The 19,370-nt window shown below is 43.6% G+C and overlaps 2 protein-coding genes across 3 annotated transcripts in view; both read right to left on the reverse strand.

Annotated features, from left to right (window-relative positions):
• Positions 1-8,590, reverse strand: part of LOC143289904 (gamma-aminobutyric acid type B receptor subunit 1-like) — a 64,740-nt gene extending 56,150 nt beyond the window's left edge. The window contains exons 1-4 of the mRNA XM_076599144.1: positions 8,354-8,590; positions 7,292-7,426; positions 2,822-2,992; positions 1,020-1,121 (exon numbers count right to left, since the gene is read on the reverse strand). Of these exons, the coding sequence (XP_076455259.1) occupies positions 1,020-1,121; positions 2,822-2,992; positions 7,292-7,426; positions 8,354-8,572 (627 nt within the window). The 5' untranslated portion in view covers positions 8,573-8,590. The remainder of the gene's footprint in view (positions 1-1,019; positions 1,122-2,821; positions 2,993-7,291; positions 7,427-8,353) is intronic.
• A 9,419-nt stretch (positions 8,591-18,009) lies between these two features.
• Positions 18,010-19,370, reverse strand: part of LOC143289903 (uncharacterized) — a 22,028-nt gene continuing 20,667 nt past the window's right edge. For both annotated transcript variants that reach the window (XM_076599143.1, XM_076599142.1), the window contains 2 exons: positions 19,183-19,274; positions 18,010-18,255 (listed from right to left, as the gene is read on the reverse strand). In XM_076599143.1, coding sequence (XP_076455258.1) covers positions 18,139-18,255; positions 19,183-19,274 — 209 coding nt within the window. In that variant the 3' untranslated portion in view covers positions 18,010-18,138. The remainder of the gene's footprint in view (positions 18,256-19,182; positions 19,275-19,370) is intronic.

Genomic DNA, 19,370 nt, shown 5'->3' on the forward strand with positions numbered 1-19,370 from the left:
CTGCACAAAGGTTAAAATCTACAACTTGGGATGTGTACTGGTGATATTTCCAAACAACCATCCGCTTGTTTCTTATTTGCACACACACTTGTGAGCAAGTGGCCTTGCCTTGCGAGAACCTTGCCACTCTTACTGCAAGGAAAAAAAATAGCCTACTACTTAAAACTGCTTACATTGTAACAGCTTGCCACAGAGAAAATGAACTATTCATGTTTCAGAAATTATTGTTTAAAAGCACTTCTAGTTTTCAGAAATATCATCTGGGTTGCATGAGGTGATCTTTGCAGCACTTAACTTGCTTATCGTTAAGAATGTTCCTAACTCCACAGTAAATTCCATTGATGTAGGAACATTCTTAACTCACTCTGGACGAATAGTTTTCTCCCTTGCTTTCCCCTGCAGACGACCCATTTGTTAGGGTTAGGAAAAAAATCACAAAAAATACAAAACATAAAGTAACTGAATGAAATTCCCTGTACCTGACCCACTGACCCCTCTTCTAACGTTGTGTGTATGCCCACTCCCTCCATCTCTTCACAGCCCTCAGAAGCTGAGTCAACGTCAGTAGCTTCTTGCTGGTAGCTTTCTTCACTGAAGATACTTTATTCAACGTCTTCATCATCCTCGTCATGTCAAAACCTTCAGTTTGAAGCATTTCAATCACTTCAGCAGCAGTAAAAAGCTGCTGTCATGATCTAGTTTGCTCCAAAAATTTCCACTTGTATTGCCTGCGACGCAATTTTTGATACGTATGCAGATTAGCTTGTCATTTGACCCTTAACACGTTCACAATGCCCACTGTAGCTTCGATTTTTATGCTACCCCATGAGGAAAACATGGACAGATTTTTGTGAGAAACTGCTATAGCATTCCGTCATCCGGAACACAACTTTACGTCAGGAACGCTATAGCATTCCGTCATCCGGAGTGAATTAACTCTAAGCAAACTTAGTGCTGCAAAGGTCACCTCATGCAACCCACCCCAGAGCGTGAATCAGGCTGACAGTGCAGTCACTGACCTTCAGGTTTCTCACAGCGTTGGTGGGGTCCGTCAGAAAGCTCTGCCGCACGGCAATGTCAATGTCCACCTCCTTCACCCTCTTCTCCAAATCCTCGATGGTCTGGGGGGGGGGGAAAACGACCAACAAGGAATTGTCTGAATGATGGAGACTGACAGGGTCAATGGCAAATGACTGAAAGATCAACATCAAATGGCTAAAAGATCAACATCAAATGGCTAAAAGATCAAGAGCAAATGGCTGAAAGTTCCACAGCAAATGACTGAAAAATCAAATGCAAATGACTTTCAGATAAATGAAAGATCAACAGCAAATGACTGAAAGATATATGAAAAAATGTCAGAAAGATCAACAACAAATGACTGAAAGATCAATGAATGACTGAAAGATCAACAGTTCACTAAAAGATCACCAAGAAATGACTAAAAGGTCAGCAATAAGTGACTAAAAGATCATCAACAAATGACTGAAAGATCAACAGTTTACCAAAAGATCAACAGTTTACCAAAAGATCAACTAGTGACTAAAAGATCAACAGCAAATGACTAAAAGATCAACAACAAATGACTAAAAGGTCAAGAACAAATAACCAAAAGATGGACAAAAATTTACTAAAAAATCAGCAACAAATGACCAAAAGATCAACAACAAATGACTAAAAGATCAACAACAAAAGACCAAAAGATCAACAACAAATGACCAAAAGAGCAAAAAAACTGACTGAAAAAAAACTAACAGCAAATGACTAAAAGATCAATATCAAATACTTGAAAGACATGCAGCAAATGGTAGCGAAGGACTGACAGATCAACAGCAAATGACAGAAACATTCATAACAAATTACTGAATGGTGAACACCACATGACTGATAAATGATTGAAAGATGAACAGCAAATGATTCATAAGTGACTCGAAGATCAATGGCACATGGCAGCAAACGACTGACATATCAACAGCAAACAACAGCAAAGTGGAGTGATGGCCTAGAGGTAACACGTCCGCCTAGGAAGTGAGAGAATCTGAGCGCACTGGTTCGAATCACGGTTCAGCCGCCGATATTTTCTCCCCCTCCACTAGACCTTGAGTGGTGGTCTGGACACTAGTCATTCGGATGAGACGATAAACCGAGGTCCCGTGTGCAGCATGCACTTAGTGCACGTAAAAGAACCCACAGCAACAAAAGGGTTGTTCCTGGCAAAATTCTGTAGAAAAATCTACATCGATAGGAAAAACAAATAAAACTACACGCAGGAAAAAATACAAAAAAATGGGTGGCGCTGTAGTGTAGCGACGCGCTCTCCCTGGGGAGAGCAGCCCGAATTTCACACAGAGAAACCTGTTGTGATAAAAAGAAATACAAATACAAATTAAAGATAAATGATTGAAAGATGAACAGCAAAAACAGTCATGCACATAGAAGCCCACTCGTGCGTATGAGTGAACAAGGGAGTTGCAGTCCAAGAACACTGAAGATGAAGAAGAAGATAATGGTTTTAAGAACTTTGTAAAACAATGTAAAATAGGAGTGCATGCAGATGAAGACATAAGAATCATCACATAAGCAGCACTACCACCACACCATCCAATCCAGTAACAATTTAGTTTACCGAATATATCAACTTTACTTCAAAAGATGTTTTGCTTTAAAGAAAATATATATATATATATTTCAAAAAAAGAGAAGAAAGAAACAAAAAAACAAAAAATAAAAAGCTGACAAAAATAAGAATCCCTCCCCCATCAAGACTCCCTGCCCCCACTGCCCTCCCCCTCACCACCCACCCCCAAGACACAAAACTCACAGAAGTAAATGTCTCCTGGGTCTCCTGTATGGTGGCGATCCTCTTCCACTTGAACAGCTGGAACAGCTTGATGCGGGTGGGGTTGTGCAGCGTGCCCGAGGGGTGGGTGCGGAAAAACATCGGGAAACGTTCCCGGTTAGACAGGGCAGGAGAGCTGGCACCGTACGCAAGCTGAAACAGCCAGCGGTTATGTTCATAACTAAGCTGAAAAAGCCAGAGGTTATGTTCTTAACTAGGCTGAAACAGCCATAGGTTATGTTCTAAACTAAGCTGAAACAGCCAGAGTGTTATGTTCTTAACTAAGGTAAAAGAGCCAGAGGTTATGTTCTTAACTAAGCTGAAACAGCCAGAGGTTTTGTTCTTAACTAAGCTGAAAAAGCCAGACTTTATGTTCAAATATAAGCTGAAACAGCCATAGGTTATGTTCTAAACTAAGCTGAAACAGCCAGAGTGTTATGTTCTTAACTAAGGTAAAAGAGCCAGAGGTTAGGTTCTTAACTAAGCTGAAACAGCCAGAGGTTTTGTTCTTAACTAAGCTGAAACAGCCTGAGGTTATGTTCTTAACAAAGCTGAAACAGCCTGAGGTTATGTTCTTAACAAAGCTGAAACAGACAGAGGTTATGTTCTAAACTAAGCAATAACCAGCCAGAGGTTATGTTCTAAACTAAGCAATAACCAGCCAGAGGTTTTGTTCTTAACTAAGCTGAAACAGCCAGAGGTTATGTTCTTAACTGAGCTGAAACAGCCAGAGGTTATGTTTTTAACAAAGGTGAAACAGCCAGAGGTTATGTTCTTAGCTAGGCTGAAACAGCCAGAGGTTATGTTCTAAACTAAGCTGAAACAGCCAGAGGTTATGTTCTTAACAAAGCTATTAACAGTCAGAGGTTATGTTCTGAACAAAGCTGAAACAGCCAGAGGTTATGTTCTTAACTAAGCTGAAAAAGCCCAAAACTAATCTGAACAGCCAGAGGTTTTGTTCCATACTGAGCTGAAACAGACAGAGGTTTTGTTCCATACTGAGCTGAAACAGCCACAGGTTATATTCAAAACTAAGCTGATTCGACCAGAGGTCATGTTCCATACTGAGCTGAAACAGACAGATGTTATGTTCCAAAGTAAGCTGAAACAGCCAGATGTTATATTCCAAAATAAGCTGAAACAGCCATAGGTTATATCCCAAAGCAAGCTGAAACAGCCAGACTTTATGTTCAAATATAAGCTGAAACAGCCAGATGTTTGTTAAGATGAAACAGCCAGAGGTTATTAAATCTGAACTAAACTGAAACACCCAGATGATTGTTAAGCTGAAACAGCCAGAGATCATGTCCTACACTGAAACAGCCTGATGTTTGTTATGCTGAAACAACCAGAGATTACGTTCTAAGCTGAAACAGCCACAGATTCTGTTCTTGGTTCAAGCAAACAGAGGTTATGGTCTGACCTTGTACAGCTAGAGGTTATGTTCTGAACTGACACAGCCAGTGGTAATGTTCTGAACTGACAAGTGTGACTGAGGCAGCACAACCCTAAATAACAACCACACACACATACACACACACACACACGAAATCCCCCACCCCCATCCCCATCCCCTGAGAACTGACCACAATCAGGTTCCACATGTTGGCGGCCTAAGCGAAAAAGGTGGACACACTTAACACACACACACACACACAGCCACACACAAACTCCCACCCACCCACACACACACCCCTGAACACAGACCACGATCAGGTTCCACACATTGGCAGCCTGAGTGACAAAGGTGGACACAAACACAACCACACACAAACACCCACCCACACCTCCACACGCCCCTGAGCCACAAAGATGGACACACGTCACACACACACACACACACACAAACCACACACAAACTCTCACCCACACCCCCACAAACCCCCTTGAACACCAACCATGATCAGGTTCCACATGTTGGCAGCCTGCGCAACAAAGGTGGACACACTTAACACGCACACACACACAACAACCATACACAAACTTCCATCCCCACCCCCACTCCCACATGCCCCTGAACACCAACCACAATCAGGTTCCACATGTTGACAGCCTGAGCAACAAAGGTGGACACACTAAACACACACACACACACACACACACACACACACACACACACAAACTCCCACCCACACCCCCACACGCCCCAGAACACTGACCACAATCAGGTTCCACATGTTGACAGCCTGAGCGACAAAGGTGGACATACTTAACACACACACACACACACACACACACAACCACACACAAACTCCCACCGACACCCCCACATGCCCCTGAACACCAACCATGATCAGGTTCCAAATGTTGACAGCCTGAGCGCCAAAGGTGGACACACACACACACACACACACACACACAACCACACACAAACTCCCACCCACACCCCACATGCCCCTGAACACCAACCACAATCAGGTTCCACATGTTGACAGCCTGAGCGACAAAGGTGGACATACTTAACACACACACACACACACACACACAACCACACACAAACTCCCACCCACACCCCCCCCACCACCCTAAACACCAACCACAGTCCGGTTCCACATGCTGGCGGCCTGAGCAGCAAAGGTGGACACACTTAACACACACACCCACACACCCACACACACTCCTGAACACCGACCACAATCAGGTTCCACGTGTTGGCGGCCTGAGTGACAAAGGTGGACAAATACACACACACACACACACACACACACACACACACACACACACACACCACACACAAACTCCCACCCACACACACACACACCCCTGAACACTGACCACGATCAGGTTCCACATGTTGGCAGCCTGAGCAACAATGGTGGACACACACACAACCACACACAAACTCTGACCCACACACCCCCACCACCCTGAACACCAGCCACAGTCAGGTTCTACATGTTGGCAGCCTGAGCAACAAGGGTGGACACACTTAACACACACACACACACACACACAACCACACACAAACTCCCACCCACAACCCCACACAACCACAATAAGGTTCCACATGTTGGTGGCCTGAGTGACAAAGGTGGGCACACTTAACACACACACACACACACACAACCACACACAAACTCCCCCCCCCCCACACACCCCATCACCCTGAACACCAACCACAATAAGGTTCCACATGTTGGTGGCCTGAGTGACAAAGGTGGGCACACTTAACACACACACACACACACACACACAACCACACACAAACTCCCACCCACACCCCCACATGCCCCTGAACACCGACCACAATCAGGTTCCACATGTTGGCGGCCTTAGTGACAAAGGTGGACACACTTACCACACACACACACACACAACAACACACACACACACAACCACACACAAACTCCCACCCACACCCCCACATGCCCCTGAAAACAGAACACAATCAGGTTCCACATGTTGGCGGCCTTAGCGATAAAGGTGGACACACTTAACACACACACACAACCACACACAAACTCCCACCCACACACCCCCACCACCCTAAACACCAACCACAGTCAGATTCCACACGCTGGCAGCCTGAGCAGCAAAGGTGGACACACTTATCACACACACCCACACCCCCACACACACCCCTGAACACTGACCACAATCAGGTTCCACGTGTTGGCGGCCTGAGTGACAAAGGTGGACACACTTAACACACACACACACACACACATAACCACACACAAATTCCCACCCACACCCCCACATGCCCCTAAACACTGACCACAATCAGGTTCCACATGTTGAGAGCCTGAGCGACAAAGGTGGACATACTTCACACACACACACACAACCACCCACCTACACCCCCATACGCCCCTAAAAACAGAACACAATCAGGTTCCACATGTTGGCGGCCTTAGCGATAAAGGTGGACACACTTAACACACACACACAACCACACACAAACTCCCACCCACACACCCCCACCACCCTGAACACCAGCCACAGTCAGGTTCTACATGTTGGCAGCCTGAGCAGCAAAGGTGGACACACTTAACACACACACACACACACACACACATACACACACACACACAACCACACACAAACTCCCCCCCCCACCCCCCCCCAGACTCCCCCATCACCCTGAACACCAACCACAATCAGGTTCCACATGCTGACGGCCTGAGCGACAAAGGTGGACACACTTAACACACACACACACACAACCACACACAAACTCCCACCCACACCCCCACACACCCCTGAACACCAACCACAATCAGGTTCCACATGCTGACGGCCTGAGCGACAAAGGTGGACACACTTTACACACACACACACACAACCACACACAAACTCCCACCCACACCCCCACACACCCCTGAACACTGACCACAGTCAGGTTCTACATGTTGGCAGCCCAAGCAAGAAAGGTGGACACACTTAACACACACACACACACAACCACACACAAACTCCCACCCACACCCCTACACGCCCCTGAACACCAACCACAATCAGGTTCCACATGTTGGCGGCCTGCGCGACAAAGGTGGACACACTGGAGCACCCAGTCAGCACCATGATCTTGGTGGGCTTGTCGTACAGCAGCTGGTACAGCACCTTGGTCCCCAGACCCGGCATGCACTGCAACACAGACACAATAATGTGGAGTGATGGCCTAGAGGTAACGCGTCTGCCTAGGAAGTGAGAGAATCTGAGATCTGAGCGCGCTGGTTCAAATCATGGCTCAGTCGCCAGTATTTTCTCCCCCTCCACTAGACCTTAAGTGGTGGTCTGGGCGCTAGTTGTTCGGATGAGATGATAAACCGAGGTCCCATGTGCAGCATGTACTTAGTGCACATAAAAGAACACACAACAACAAAAGGGTTGTTCCTGGCAAAATTCTGTAGAAAAATCCACTTCGAAAGGAAAACCAAATAAAACTGCATGCAGGAAAAAATATTAAAAGATGGGTGGCGCTCTCAGTGTAGCAACGCGCTCTCCCTGGGGAGAGCAGCCTGAATTTCACACAAATAAATCTGTTGTGACAGAAAAGAGAAATACAAATACAATAATTATCACAATGCTAATGACAACAACAACAATAATGATAATAACACAGATCTGAACACAATCCTCACCATTCACTCAAACAGAAACTAAACAACATCACAGTTTAACATAACAGATGCAACACAACACAAAATACAGTACACACTTCAACTATGTACTCACACCACAACATAATAAAAATTTTAAAAAAGCAACACAGCACAGAATAAAACTGGCCCCTCCACCATTCACTCAAACAGAAGCAAAACAACATAAGCAAATGGAATACAGAATGGAACACAACACACACATCCACAACACACTCAAAAAGAAACAAAACAATTTACCACAACATAAATGCAACATAACACACACACACACACCTTCGCTATCCACTCAAACTGAAACAAAACAACACACCACAAAATTAATGCAAAACTTACACAGCACAAAACAAATGCAACACACACACGCAAACACACACACGCACACACTCCCCCTATACTACCCACTTCTCACCTGACTGTCATTATACTGCATGGTGAGCTCATACTCTGGCAGAATGTCGGTCTGATTGTTGACCATGGCCAGTGCCATGTTGATGGCCGGCTTGCAGGCCATACCCCCGGCCCAGCTTCCCGACATGGGGAAGATCCCACCCAGGGTCAGCGGAATGTCCTTCAAAGTCAAGGTCTCCGTCACCACCAGGGTCAGGGTGAGGGCACGAAGCAGGAACATGTTTCTGAACTTGTGGTCAGGGACGGCGCTGTGGGGTCATGGTGTTGTTACTGCAGCTGGGGTTTAGAGTCTGTGAAAAGGTTTCAAACAAAGAATGTTAGTTCTGCTCCGGTGTGTGACCTCCAGGCGTCTGAAAGGGTAAAACCTTTCAGTGCCAAGCCTAATATTTTATGCTCAGTGACAACTATTTGCCAAGGGGTTTTTGGTCAGAGATGGTAATTTTTTTTTCTCTCTCTTCAAATTCTAACATGGAAACTCCTGAAAGAAATCATGTGTATCCAATACTTTTCTGAAAGGAAATTGAACACACTATCATTTATGACAATTTCATGATCTTGTGAAAGAAAACTTCCTACAATGACTTGGATGGATATTTCGGTCTTGGGGCACTTATTTGCAGACCGGACGACAACAGAAATTTCTGTCCTGGGGTAATCAAGGGGTTAAATATAGAATGATGTTGGTTTTCCGGTGTGTGACCTCCTGGGTTCAGAAAGGGTTAAACACAAAATAATGTTAGTTCTCCTCTGGTGTGTGACACCTGGCGACCTAACATTGAAAGTTTCTCTGTGGACAGTTGGTGCTCAGACTGTCTGGCAGATAAATCGAGGTGTGGCTTTGAATGGGAGAACTTGGAATGAGTTGTGTGGGCATAACACCAATAAAATGCACATGACAGTGGATCCCCCCACCCAATAAAGTAATAATAAAGTTATTCATTTGTCTATTTATTTATTGTCATGAGAGGAGTGGTGGCATTTGATTAGGAAAGAAGAGATCCCAGCCTCAGACCTAATCAACTCTTTCACCACCATAGGCATCTTTAGTTGACAAGATAGTGCAATGCCATAGGCGACTTCAGTCAACATTGAGGGGTCATATCAAAAGAACCTTTTTTCACACTGTAACAAAGCTTGACAGCTGCAGCCAGTTTCCTACCAACAGAACGATGACTACCCTTTACCCCCTGACCGTGTTTGAAGTGAACAAGTCCATTGTGTTGTTTTGACACGATATTATGCCTGTGATTGAGAGCACCATATCTAAAGTATTTGGCGATGGACTGTATTTTTCAAAGAGAAACTTGGCAGTGAAAGAGTTAAGTTGCAAAGGGGCTGGAATACCTCTGTCCCTGTTCCCCACCAATCACTGTCAGATTCCAGTGGCAGACTCAGAGCTACTCTTTTAACTGATATCCACAAAAATCTCCTGGACAGGACAAGCAAAAGATCTAATGGCAGCAAACAAGTTGTCTTTAGAAAAGTCCACTTATAAAAATTAATTTTTGACATTAAAATATATGTGCAAACAGAAAACAAACTGAGCTGGTGCTGCACTGCACTGCCCCAATCCACTCTTTTTTTGTATTTGCATTTGTATTTCTCTTTTTTGTCACAACAAATTTCTCTGTGAAATTTGGGCTGCTCTCCCCAGGAAGAGCATGTCACTACACTGAGAGCGCCACCCATTTAAAAATTTTTTTTTTTCCTGCATGCAGTTTTATTTATTTTTCCTATTGGAGTGGATTTTTCTACTGAATTTTGCCAGGGACAACCCTTTTGTTGCCATGGGTTCTTTTACATGCGCTAAGTGCATGCTGCACATGGAACTTCCGTTTATCATCTCATCCGAATGACTAGCATCCAGACCACCACTGTCGGTCTAGTGGAGGGCGAGAAAATACTGGCAACGGAGCCATGATTCGAACCAGCGCACTCAGATTCTCTCACTTCCTGGCAGAAAATAGCCTAGATGAATAAGAAACTATAACAGTAGTGGACCAAATCAAATCTCACAGAACCTGTTGAAAACAAGACATTTTATTTGTGTTTGCTTGTCCTGTGTGTATCTGTTCAGCCTGCCAAAGATGGCAATGTTATTGTGAAGTCTTTGTTAACATCTACAAATTTGATAAATACAGTTTCTTCTCTCTCTCTCTCTCTCTCTCTCTCTCTGTTGTTGTTGCTGCTGTATGTTGTACATTTCATTCCTCAACTTCAGTCAGCTCATTTCAATACATTCAACAGAGACAAATGAGATGGAAAATAGTACAGGATAAAGATGATAATAAAACACATAATGTGATGAATAATACACAGGTGAATATTGACTGGAGGACCCTGCGTGAGCTGATCTATAGTACAGCTTCAGAGACCCTGGGACCCATGACCAGAAAGCACAAAGACTGGTTTGATGAAAACTGTGATGAAATCAAGCAGCTTCTGGATGAGAAACGCCATCTGCATCAAGCCCACCTGAGCAACCCAAAGTCCACATCAAAAAAGGATGCATACAATGACATCCGCAGGACTGTTCAGCAAAAGTTACGCCAGATGCAGGATAAGTGGCTGAGTGACAAAGCTGATGAGATCCAGGGATATGCTGACAGGCACGATATGAAGAGGTTCTATGATGCCTTAAAAGAAGTCTACGGCCCCACATCCTCAGGATCATCCCCCCTCCTCAGTGCAGATGGGAATACCTTGATCACCGAGAAGGAGAACATTCTCGAACGATGGGCTGAGCACTTCAACAGTGTCTTAAATCGCCCTTCCTCCATAAATGATGAAGCCATAGACCGTCTCCCACAAGTCCCCACCAACGAAGCACTGGACGATCCGCCAACACTTCTTGAGACCCAGAAAGCAATCCGTCTGCTATCCAGTGGCAAAGCACCTGGCTCAGACTCCATACCAGCAGAGGTCTACAAGGATGGAGGCACTGTGCTGACTGAGAAGCTTCATCAGCTGTACTCACTCATGTGGAAAGAAGAGACGATCCCCCAGGATTTCAAAGATGCATCTATCATTCACTTGTACAAGCGAAAGGGGAACCGGCAAGCCTGTGATAACCATCGGGGCATTTCCTTGCTCTCCATCGCAGGCAAGATACTTGCCAGGATCCTACTTAACCGCCTCACAGCACACCTTGACCAAGGTCATTTGCCTGAGAGCCAATGTGGATTCCGGAAAGAGCGCGGAACCACTGACATGGTGTTTGCTGCAAGGCAGCTGCAAGAGAAATGTCAGGAGCAAAATGCTGATCTGTTCTCCACCTATATCGACCTCACTAAGGCCTTCGACACCGTGAGTAGAGAGGGACTGTGGAAGATCATGGCCAAGTACGGATGCCCTCGGAAATTTATTTCCTTGGTCAGCCAATTCCATGAAGGCATGCAGGCTCGAGTCCAGGACAATGGTGAAACATCTGCTCCTTTTGCTGTCACAAATGGTGTCAAGCAAGGCTGCGTCCTGGCTCCAACGCTGTTCAGCCTCATGTTCTCTGCAATGCTTACTGATGCCTTCAGAGATGGCGATGTTGGAATCGGCCTAAAGTACCGAACAGATGGCAAGCTGTTTAACCTCAGAAGGCTTCAAGCAAAAACGAAGGTCATGACAGACATCATCAGAGACTTTTTGTTTGCTGATGATTGTGCCCTCAACGCTGGATCTGAAGCTGACATGCAACTCAGCGTCGACAAGTTTGCCACTGCCAGCAGGAACTTCGGCCTTACCATCAGCACGAGGAAAACTGAAGTTCTCCATCAGCCAGCCCCAGGGAAACCCTACGTTGAGCCCAACATCACAGTCAACGGTCAGAGACTCAGTGCGGTGGAGCGGTTCACATACCTTGGCAGCACACTGTCACGAAATGTGACAATCGACGATGAAGTGAACGTCAGGATTGCAAGAGCAAGCGCAGCTTTTGGTAGACTCAATGCAAATGTCTGGAACAGAAGAGGCATTAGTCTTGAGACCAAGCTAAAGGTCTACAGAGCAGTAGTTCTCCCCACACTACTGTACGCCTGCGAAACTTGGACAGTGTACCAACGACATGCCAAGAAGCTGAACCACTTCCACACAACATGCCTCAGGAAGCTACTGAACATCAAGTGGCAAGACAAGACCCCTGACACAGAGGTGCTCGCAAAAGCCACCCTTCCCAGCATCTTCACCATCCTGATGCAGTCCCAGCTTCGCTGAGCTGGACACGTGGCGCGCATGCCAGACCATCGGCTGCCCAAAAGGCTCTTCTATGGCGAGCTGCAACAAGGGAAGAGATCACACGGAGGTCAGAAGAAGCGCTTCAGAGATACTCTGAAAGTCTCTCTGAAAGTGTTTGATATCAACCCTGACTCCTGGGAGGAATCTGCAGTGGACCGTGACAAATGGCGCGCTGCTGTGCACAAAGGCGCCAGGTTGTGCGAGGCCAACAGGACTGCTGCAGCTGTTCAGAAGAGGCAGGCCAGAAAGTCACGGGCAAACAAGCTCCCTGACAATGATATGCCTGTCTTTGTCTGCCCCAACTGTCAGCGGACATTTCGTGCGCAGATTGGACTATTCAGCCATCTGCGCACTCACAGATAGATTCATGAGCATCCTTCCCCCCACCCCACCACCACCCTCCCCCCATCCCCCATCCCCCATCTCGATGACAACGATGGTCATCATCGATCTCGATGGACACACCACCACCACCATGTTGTACATTTCATTCCTCAACTTCAGTCAGCTCATTTCAATACATTCAACAGAGACAAATGAGATGGAAAATAGTACAGGATAAAGATGATAATAAAACACATAATGTGATGAATAATACACAGGTGAATATTTGAAAAGCAGAACGGTTACTTTGATTCTTATACAATATGCTTCCAACCTGCAGTAATGAGAAAGCAGTCACATTTTTCTGTTAAATTGTTTCCCCCTTGCATCAACAGTTATAATGAAACTTCATCATCATCAATAGCTCCATGGTACACACCCCGTAAAATATAGCAGGAAAACACCACACAATGCACCAAACAACCATAATGCACTACAATGAAAACTTACAGGTTGCAAGTTTGTTTGTTGTTGTTTTTTCCATAACACAAACAAAAGATAAGAAAAAAAAAACAGAAAAGAAAATCCAAATATATTTTTTTTCTAAATCAATAGAATAACAATTGTTAAATGATACATAAATCAATCAACAACAACAATCTATAATTACACAACATTCTTATTACTGTTTTCCACCTTACTTGGTACAAATAAAGAGCAGACATGCAGCTTCTGTGATAAACACGCACATCTCCATACATCATGTTCCCACAAGCCACAGAAAGACTTCAAAACCCATTCTCCACCTTGGGTTGAAAACAAAGAGGTCACTCAATATCTGATGTTGCTGAAACCAGCTTTGTTTTTTTGTTGTTGTTTTTTTTCATACAGACAAACATATGAACTCTTAGAAGAGAACTGTGCTGCTCTCAGCACTTCTGACATTTTCTTCTCACTTGTCACCACAGTACCTCATTGATCTGCATGTATCAAGCAAACACGTGCATGAATACTGTGATCAATGAGAAGAGAAAGTACCAAGAAATGATTGTGACAAAACACACAAGTTTGGAAACAACTGGGTGGAAAAGAGAGGGAGAAGTCCCTAAATGTCAAATTTTACACTCACTCAGAAACAGTGAGGATCACTGAATTTTCTTTTGCTGAGAGATATTTTTTGTTGTTGTTTTTTGTTTTGTTATAAATACCAGAACTAAGTTGTCTATTATTTTTTTCTCTGTGTGTATGTCTCTGTGTAAGCATGTATTAATCCATGCATGCATGCATGCATGCAAGCATGTGTGTGTGTGTGTGTGTGTGTGTGTGTGCGTGTGTACATGCATGTGTACATGTGTGCATGCATGCATGTGCATGTGCATTACTGCAACTCAGTTTCCTTTGGTGACACTTAGAACTTTGACAAACAACCATGACAGTAATAAGTGTGTGCACACCTGCAAGAGCACATGTTTCTATGTCTCTGCATCTATGTGGTTGAATTTTTGCACATATAAATTATAATGGTTTTGAAGCCTTGTGACTGCTTTTCGTATTTTTTAATTGCATGTTTTAGACTTGTAGTGTGCTACAATGAACATGGATTAGAGTCAGGAAAATATGTGTACCTGAGTGCAAGTCTAAATGTTTACATACAGGTAAATACAGAGTAATGTACCATTAGCATCATTTTTGGCAAATAGTTTCAACAGTGATATTATACAAATTGTATGTCATATGCATTCCGACAGTTCACAGAACAAAAAGAATATATGAATTATTATCTGTAAACAGTGCACAGGCGTTTTTTGGTTGAGGACAACCTGTATATACATAGAGAGAGAGAGAGTGAGAGAGACAGACAGACAGACAGACAGACAGACTGACAGACAGACAGACAGACACAGAGAGACACACACACAGAGACACAGAGAGAGAGAGAGACAGAGAGAGAGAGAGAGACAGAGATCAGACATTAAACAAGCAGTGAAAATATTCAGAGGCCGGATGGTTTTAACCTTGCAAAAAAAAAATAGCCATCCTGTCACATTCACAACAGCATATGCACGAAGACATAGAATGTTATACTTTGTAAACTTTAAATAAAAAATTACAATGTTAATCAATAATGATCTCTTTCCATGTATTTTGTGTGCAGTTATTTTTCTTGTCCAGCACCACACCTTTCAACTGACAGCTTTGGTGTTAGATTGTCCAAATGCATGCATGTATATTTTTTGTATTCATACATATGTTTACACAAGCTTATATATACATACATGCATGCATATGTGAGCAGATGCTACAATACACCACAAAACCTTACTTTTTATATGTAACCTGCTTAAATTTCAGAGGCCTGCTGCAACAGATTGAGTTGCTAGAGTTATGCAGAATTAACGGACACCAGTTTCCATATCATGTGTAGCATATTATTATTTACTATAATAACTGCTCTAGTTTGTGCCATCGAATTAAGCAAGCAGGCTGTTATTTTCCCCCTTGACAGTCTGTTACGTCTTGTTGGTAAGGTTCATGGCAACGATTAGCTAGTCGCGGGTGTTAGGGGAATAACATGCAGCAGATAAAATTGTAGTTTTGTCACTGAAATTAGCCCATTTTAATTTCAGCGGGAATCATTACTAATTCAGCCCATCTCCATCCCTTCCTCTTCATTTTCTTATCAGTTGCTATCTTCATCCCCTGATCATAGCGCTGATAAAACAACACTCAAATGGTTCGTTCTTACGCAGTACTTAAGGAAAAAACAGATCGAAAGTCTGATGAACGGCATTCAGTTCTCTGACCTACTTCAGAAAGCAAAATTTCAAATTTCATTTCGCATCGTCTGCTCTCAGCAAACTGTATCGCCTGTTGAAGTTTCAAGTGTTCATATTCAAACGAACATGCCCTACTGAATTTAGAAGAAAAAAAATCAAGAACAATGTGTGCGGACTTACTGCGAATATATCTGCTCATCATTTCGACACTGCTTCCTGATTGTCTGAATGACATTATGTAAATTTTCTGGCCAGCGCGCGTCGTCTGCAAAAGTTGGTCAATGTTTATCGATTTCTGCACGTTTTTGGAACCGTGCCATTAGAATCACCTCCCTTGACGTCGCAGCACAAAATGGCTACTTTTAGTTTCGTTTCTTCTTCGAGCAACAACTTGACTTACAATCATATGCTTGAACAGCTACCAGATAATCAGCAGTGAACAGCCCAGGTCATTGAATTCAGATCTACTTCACTGTTTCATCTAGGAGACAAAGATGGTGATCTATAAAAACTTAAAATAATACTTGAGTATCATTTTTGTTTCCGCCACTGACAGTTTTCCAAACTGACTGCGCTATCATGTCAGTTCCCCCGCCCATCAACTGATATTTGACGATTTCATCGGCTATTTTACAGCAATATAACATGTTAGAGCTCCCTCTCGTGTTCGCTTGCGTATCGGCCCATCCTCCCCCCCCCCCCCCCCCCCCCCCCCCCCCCCCCCCCCCTCCCTCCCCTCCAACCCCTCAGTTTTCTTCACTTATGATTTTATTGCTGTACAATGCTTGTTAGAGCTCGACACGCGTGCATATATATGCACATAAGACAAGGCATATGAATACAACGTGCCTACACAGCGCAACGTAAAAACTAGATATAGTTCGATCACGACTGACGATGATGAAGATGTTTTTGGCGACTGACGACGATAATGATGACGATGTGTGTGTGTGTGTTTGTGTGTGTGTGTGTGTGTGTGTGTGTGTGTGTGTGTGTGTGTGTGTGTGTGTCTGTATGTGGTTGGTGCCAGTTAGTGAGATGAACGGAGAGAGAGAGAGAGAGAGAGAGAGAGAGCATCCAATCAAACACACACACACACACACACACACACATACAAAGATACACACACACACACACACACACACACACACACACACACACACGTCTCTCTCTCTCTCTCTCTCTCTCACACACACACACACACACACACACAGAGTCTCTGAGGCAAAAGCTGCTTTATTGCAAAAGTTCTTGCAGTAGTACCAACACTAGCAGGTTTAAGACGATCACAAAATTATACGGAACCAGTTTATTCCAATTAACTTACAATGATCAGATCACAGTGGTAATTACACCGGCCAAGTCACGTATACCTTCCACAGTAATAACATCAAGTTCAGTGACATATAGTACGAATTACTATGTGTGCGTGTTGAATGTGTTTGACTGTATGACTGCACATATATGCGGCCTTATGCGTTTGTGTGTCTTTGGATGTAATGATATTTGTGTGCGTTTGTGTGTGAGTTTGAGTGTGTTTGTGCGTGTGAGCGCCAAACAAAGCAGAAATCAGTTGTATTCAGTGCTTATCACAAAGTTATTACCTCCACACCCTCCCTAAAATATCCTACAACGAAGAAAACAACATTCAGTGTAAGTTTACAACCCCCCTTCCCCCTCTCTGAAAGACCCATCTAAAAGTCAACAAAGATATCGTATACAATTCCTATTCAATGTTTGTTTGCTGGCATTAAACTTGGAAACGACCACAAAGCAGTGTACTATATACAATGATTTTCCAACAACACTACAGTTTAGTGGATATCTGAAAAAAATAATATGCATTTTTTTTTTTTTATAGACTTTCAAGAAGACTTGTAGAGAAACGTAGAGAAAAAAATAAAAGATTAAAAATGACAAAATGTACACCATCAGATACCCGAATTACAATAGTAAAACTATGCAAGTAATGTGCAGAATCAATAAGAACACAATATAAAAAAAAATGTATTTCACAAGTCAAAGTTGTCAAATTTATTACGGTCTGTGCATTCTATGGGTTACGATAAAATAAAATAAAAAAAGAAAGAAAAAAACAACAACAAAAAAACAACAGAAAACAACAGCAGCATCAAAAACAAACATACAAACAAAAACAAACCAAAAAAAAATCACAGATGAGTGTTATAGCGATTCCACAATCCAGTTCCCGTCATAACTAATTTCGATTCTTGTATCCACATTTTAATGCCTTCACATTCCACAAAAAGAAACAACACTCAAGTTCTGTGACTCTCACTGCTATAAAGGGACACAACTTCAAACCATTGCCTTTTATCTTTTCTTCCTTTTTTTTTTTTTCAAAGCGACTTCCCAACACCTTGAATACAGTTAGCTAAAGGTAGGGATACTTCTTGGTGTACTCCCATGCAAACAAAAATGACTGCACTTGGTTCGCTCTTTATGAATATTCCAGTAACACCCCTTGATCGTTTAGCTCTTGTTGCCTCCCTCCCTTGCGTTTTAGCTTGTGCTTGGTCACAAAGCCACTCTCTTTTTGTTTGGTTTCCAGGAATCCCTGTTGGAGAAAAAACAAAACAAACAAAAAAAACATTGTAGGATTGTACCAGATGTCATCAAAAAATATAGTAAACAATAACGAACTAACTAACTAACTAAATCAACTAAACTAAAAACTACACGAAACTAAACTAAATTACACTAACTAAGTGACTAACTTATTCACTGAGAGAGAGCAGTCCCTCTACGCTCCCCACCCTTCATAAGAAAACTCAATCCAACCAAAACTGAAGAAAACTGACTTTACAGCCATACAATTTGACATAAATATACAACTCTGAAGTAGGCTGAAACATTTACTGCCAACCCGCCCACCCACCCCATCCCCCCACCATGTCTTGTTACTGATTCAGCTCTCTCTCTCTTTCTCCTTCTGTCTTTCTCTTCTTCAAACTCTTTCCAGGTCCATCTCTTTATCTTTCCGCCTCCCAATGTATTTCTCTCTCTCTCTCTCTCGGACTCTGTGTCTGTCAGTCTCCCTGTGTGTGTGTGTGTGTGTGTGTTATTTGACACACACACATACACTGACTCAGAACCATCAGCTTGGAACGAAAATACTATATTACATCATTCAGAATCCAAACAAAAGTCATGTTGAACACTGTGTGTTATCATTGATAATGTTAAAAGGTCTGATGACCCATGAGCCTTAAACCACCTGGAATCTGGAATCTTCTCCTCAGTTATGCTCTCTCTCCCCCACCCCTTCTTACACGCACACATGCCCTCCACCCCACCCCCACCCCGCACTCCCTCACACACCCCCACAATCCCACACCCCACACCTCTTACAAACACACACAGAGACTCACACACATACACACACAGAGATTCTCTCTCTCACACACACACACACACACACACACACACACAGACACTCTCTCTCTCTCTCTCTCACACACACACACACACACACACACACAACCTTCACTCCAGCCCCAACACCGTTCAGGTCCAGCAGAAAGGTGTCATGGCCGTAGATGGAGTTCAGTTCATAATACGTCACCGCCTCGTTGCCTGTCAATCAGAATATTGTATATATCTCCCTATATCACAATGTATATCATATATGTATCACACTGACTGACTGACTTGCTTACTTATGCCCATCGC

Source organism: Babylonia areolata, chromosome 14 (assembly GCF_041734735.1).
Source record: "Babylonia areolata isolate BAREFJ2019XMU chromosome 14, ASM4173473v1, whole genome shotgun sequence".
NCBI lineage: Eukaryota > Metazoa > Mollusca > Gastropoda > Neogastropoda > Buccinidae > Babylonia > Babylonia areolata.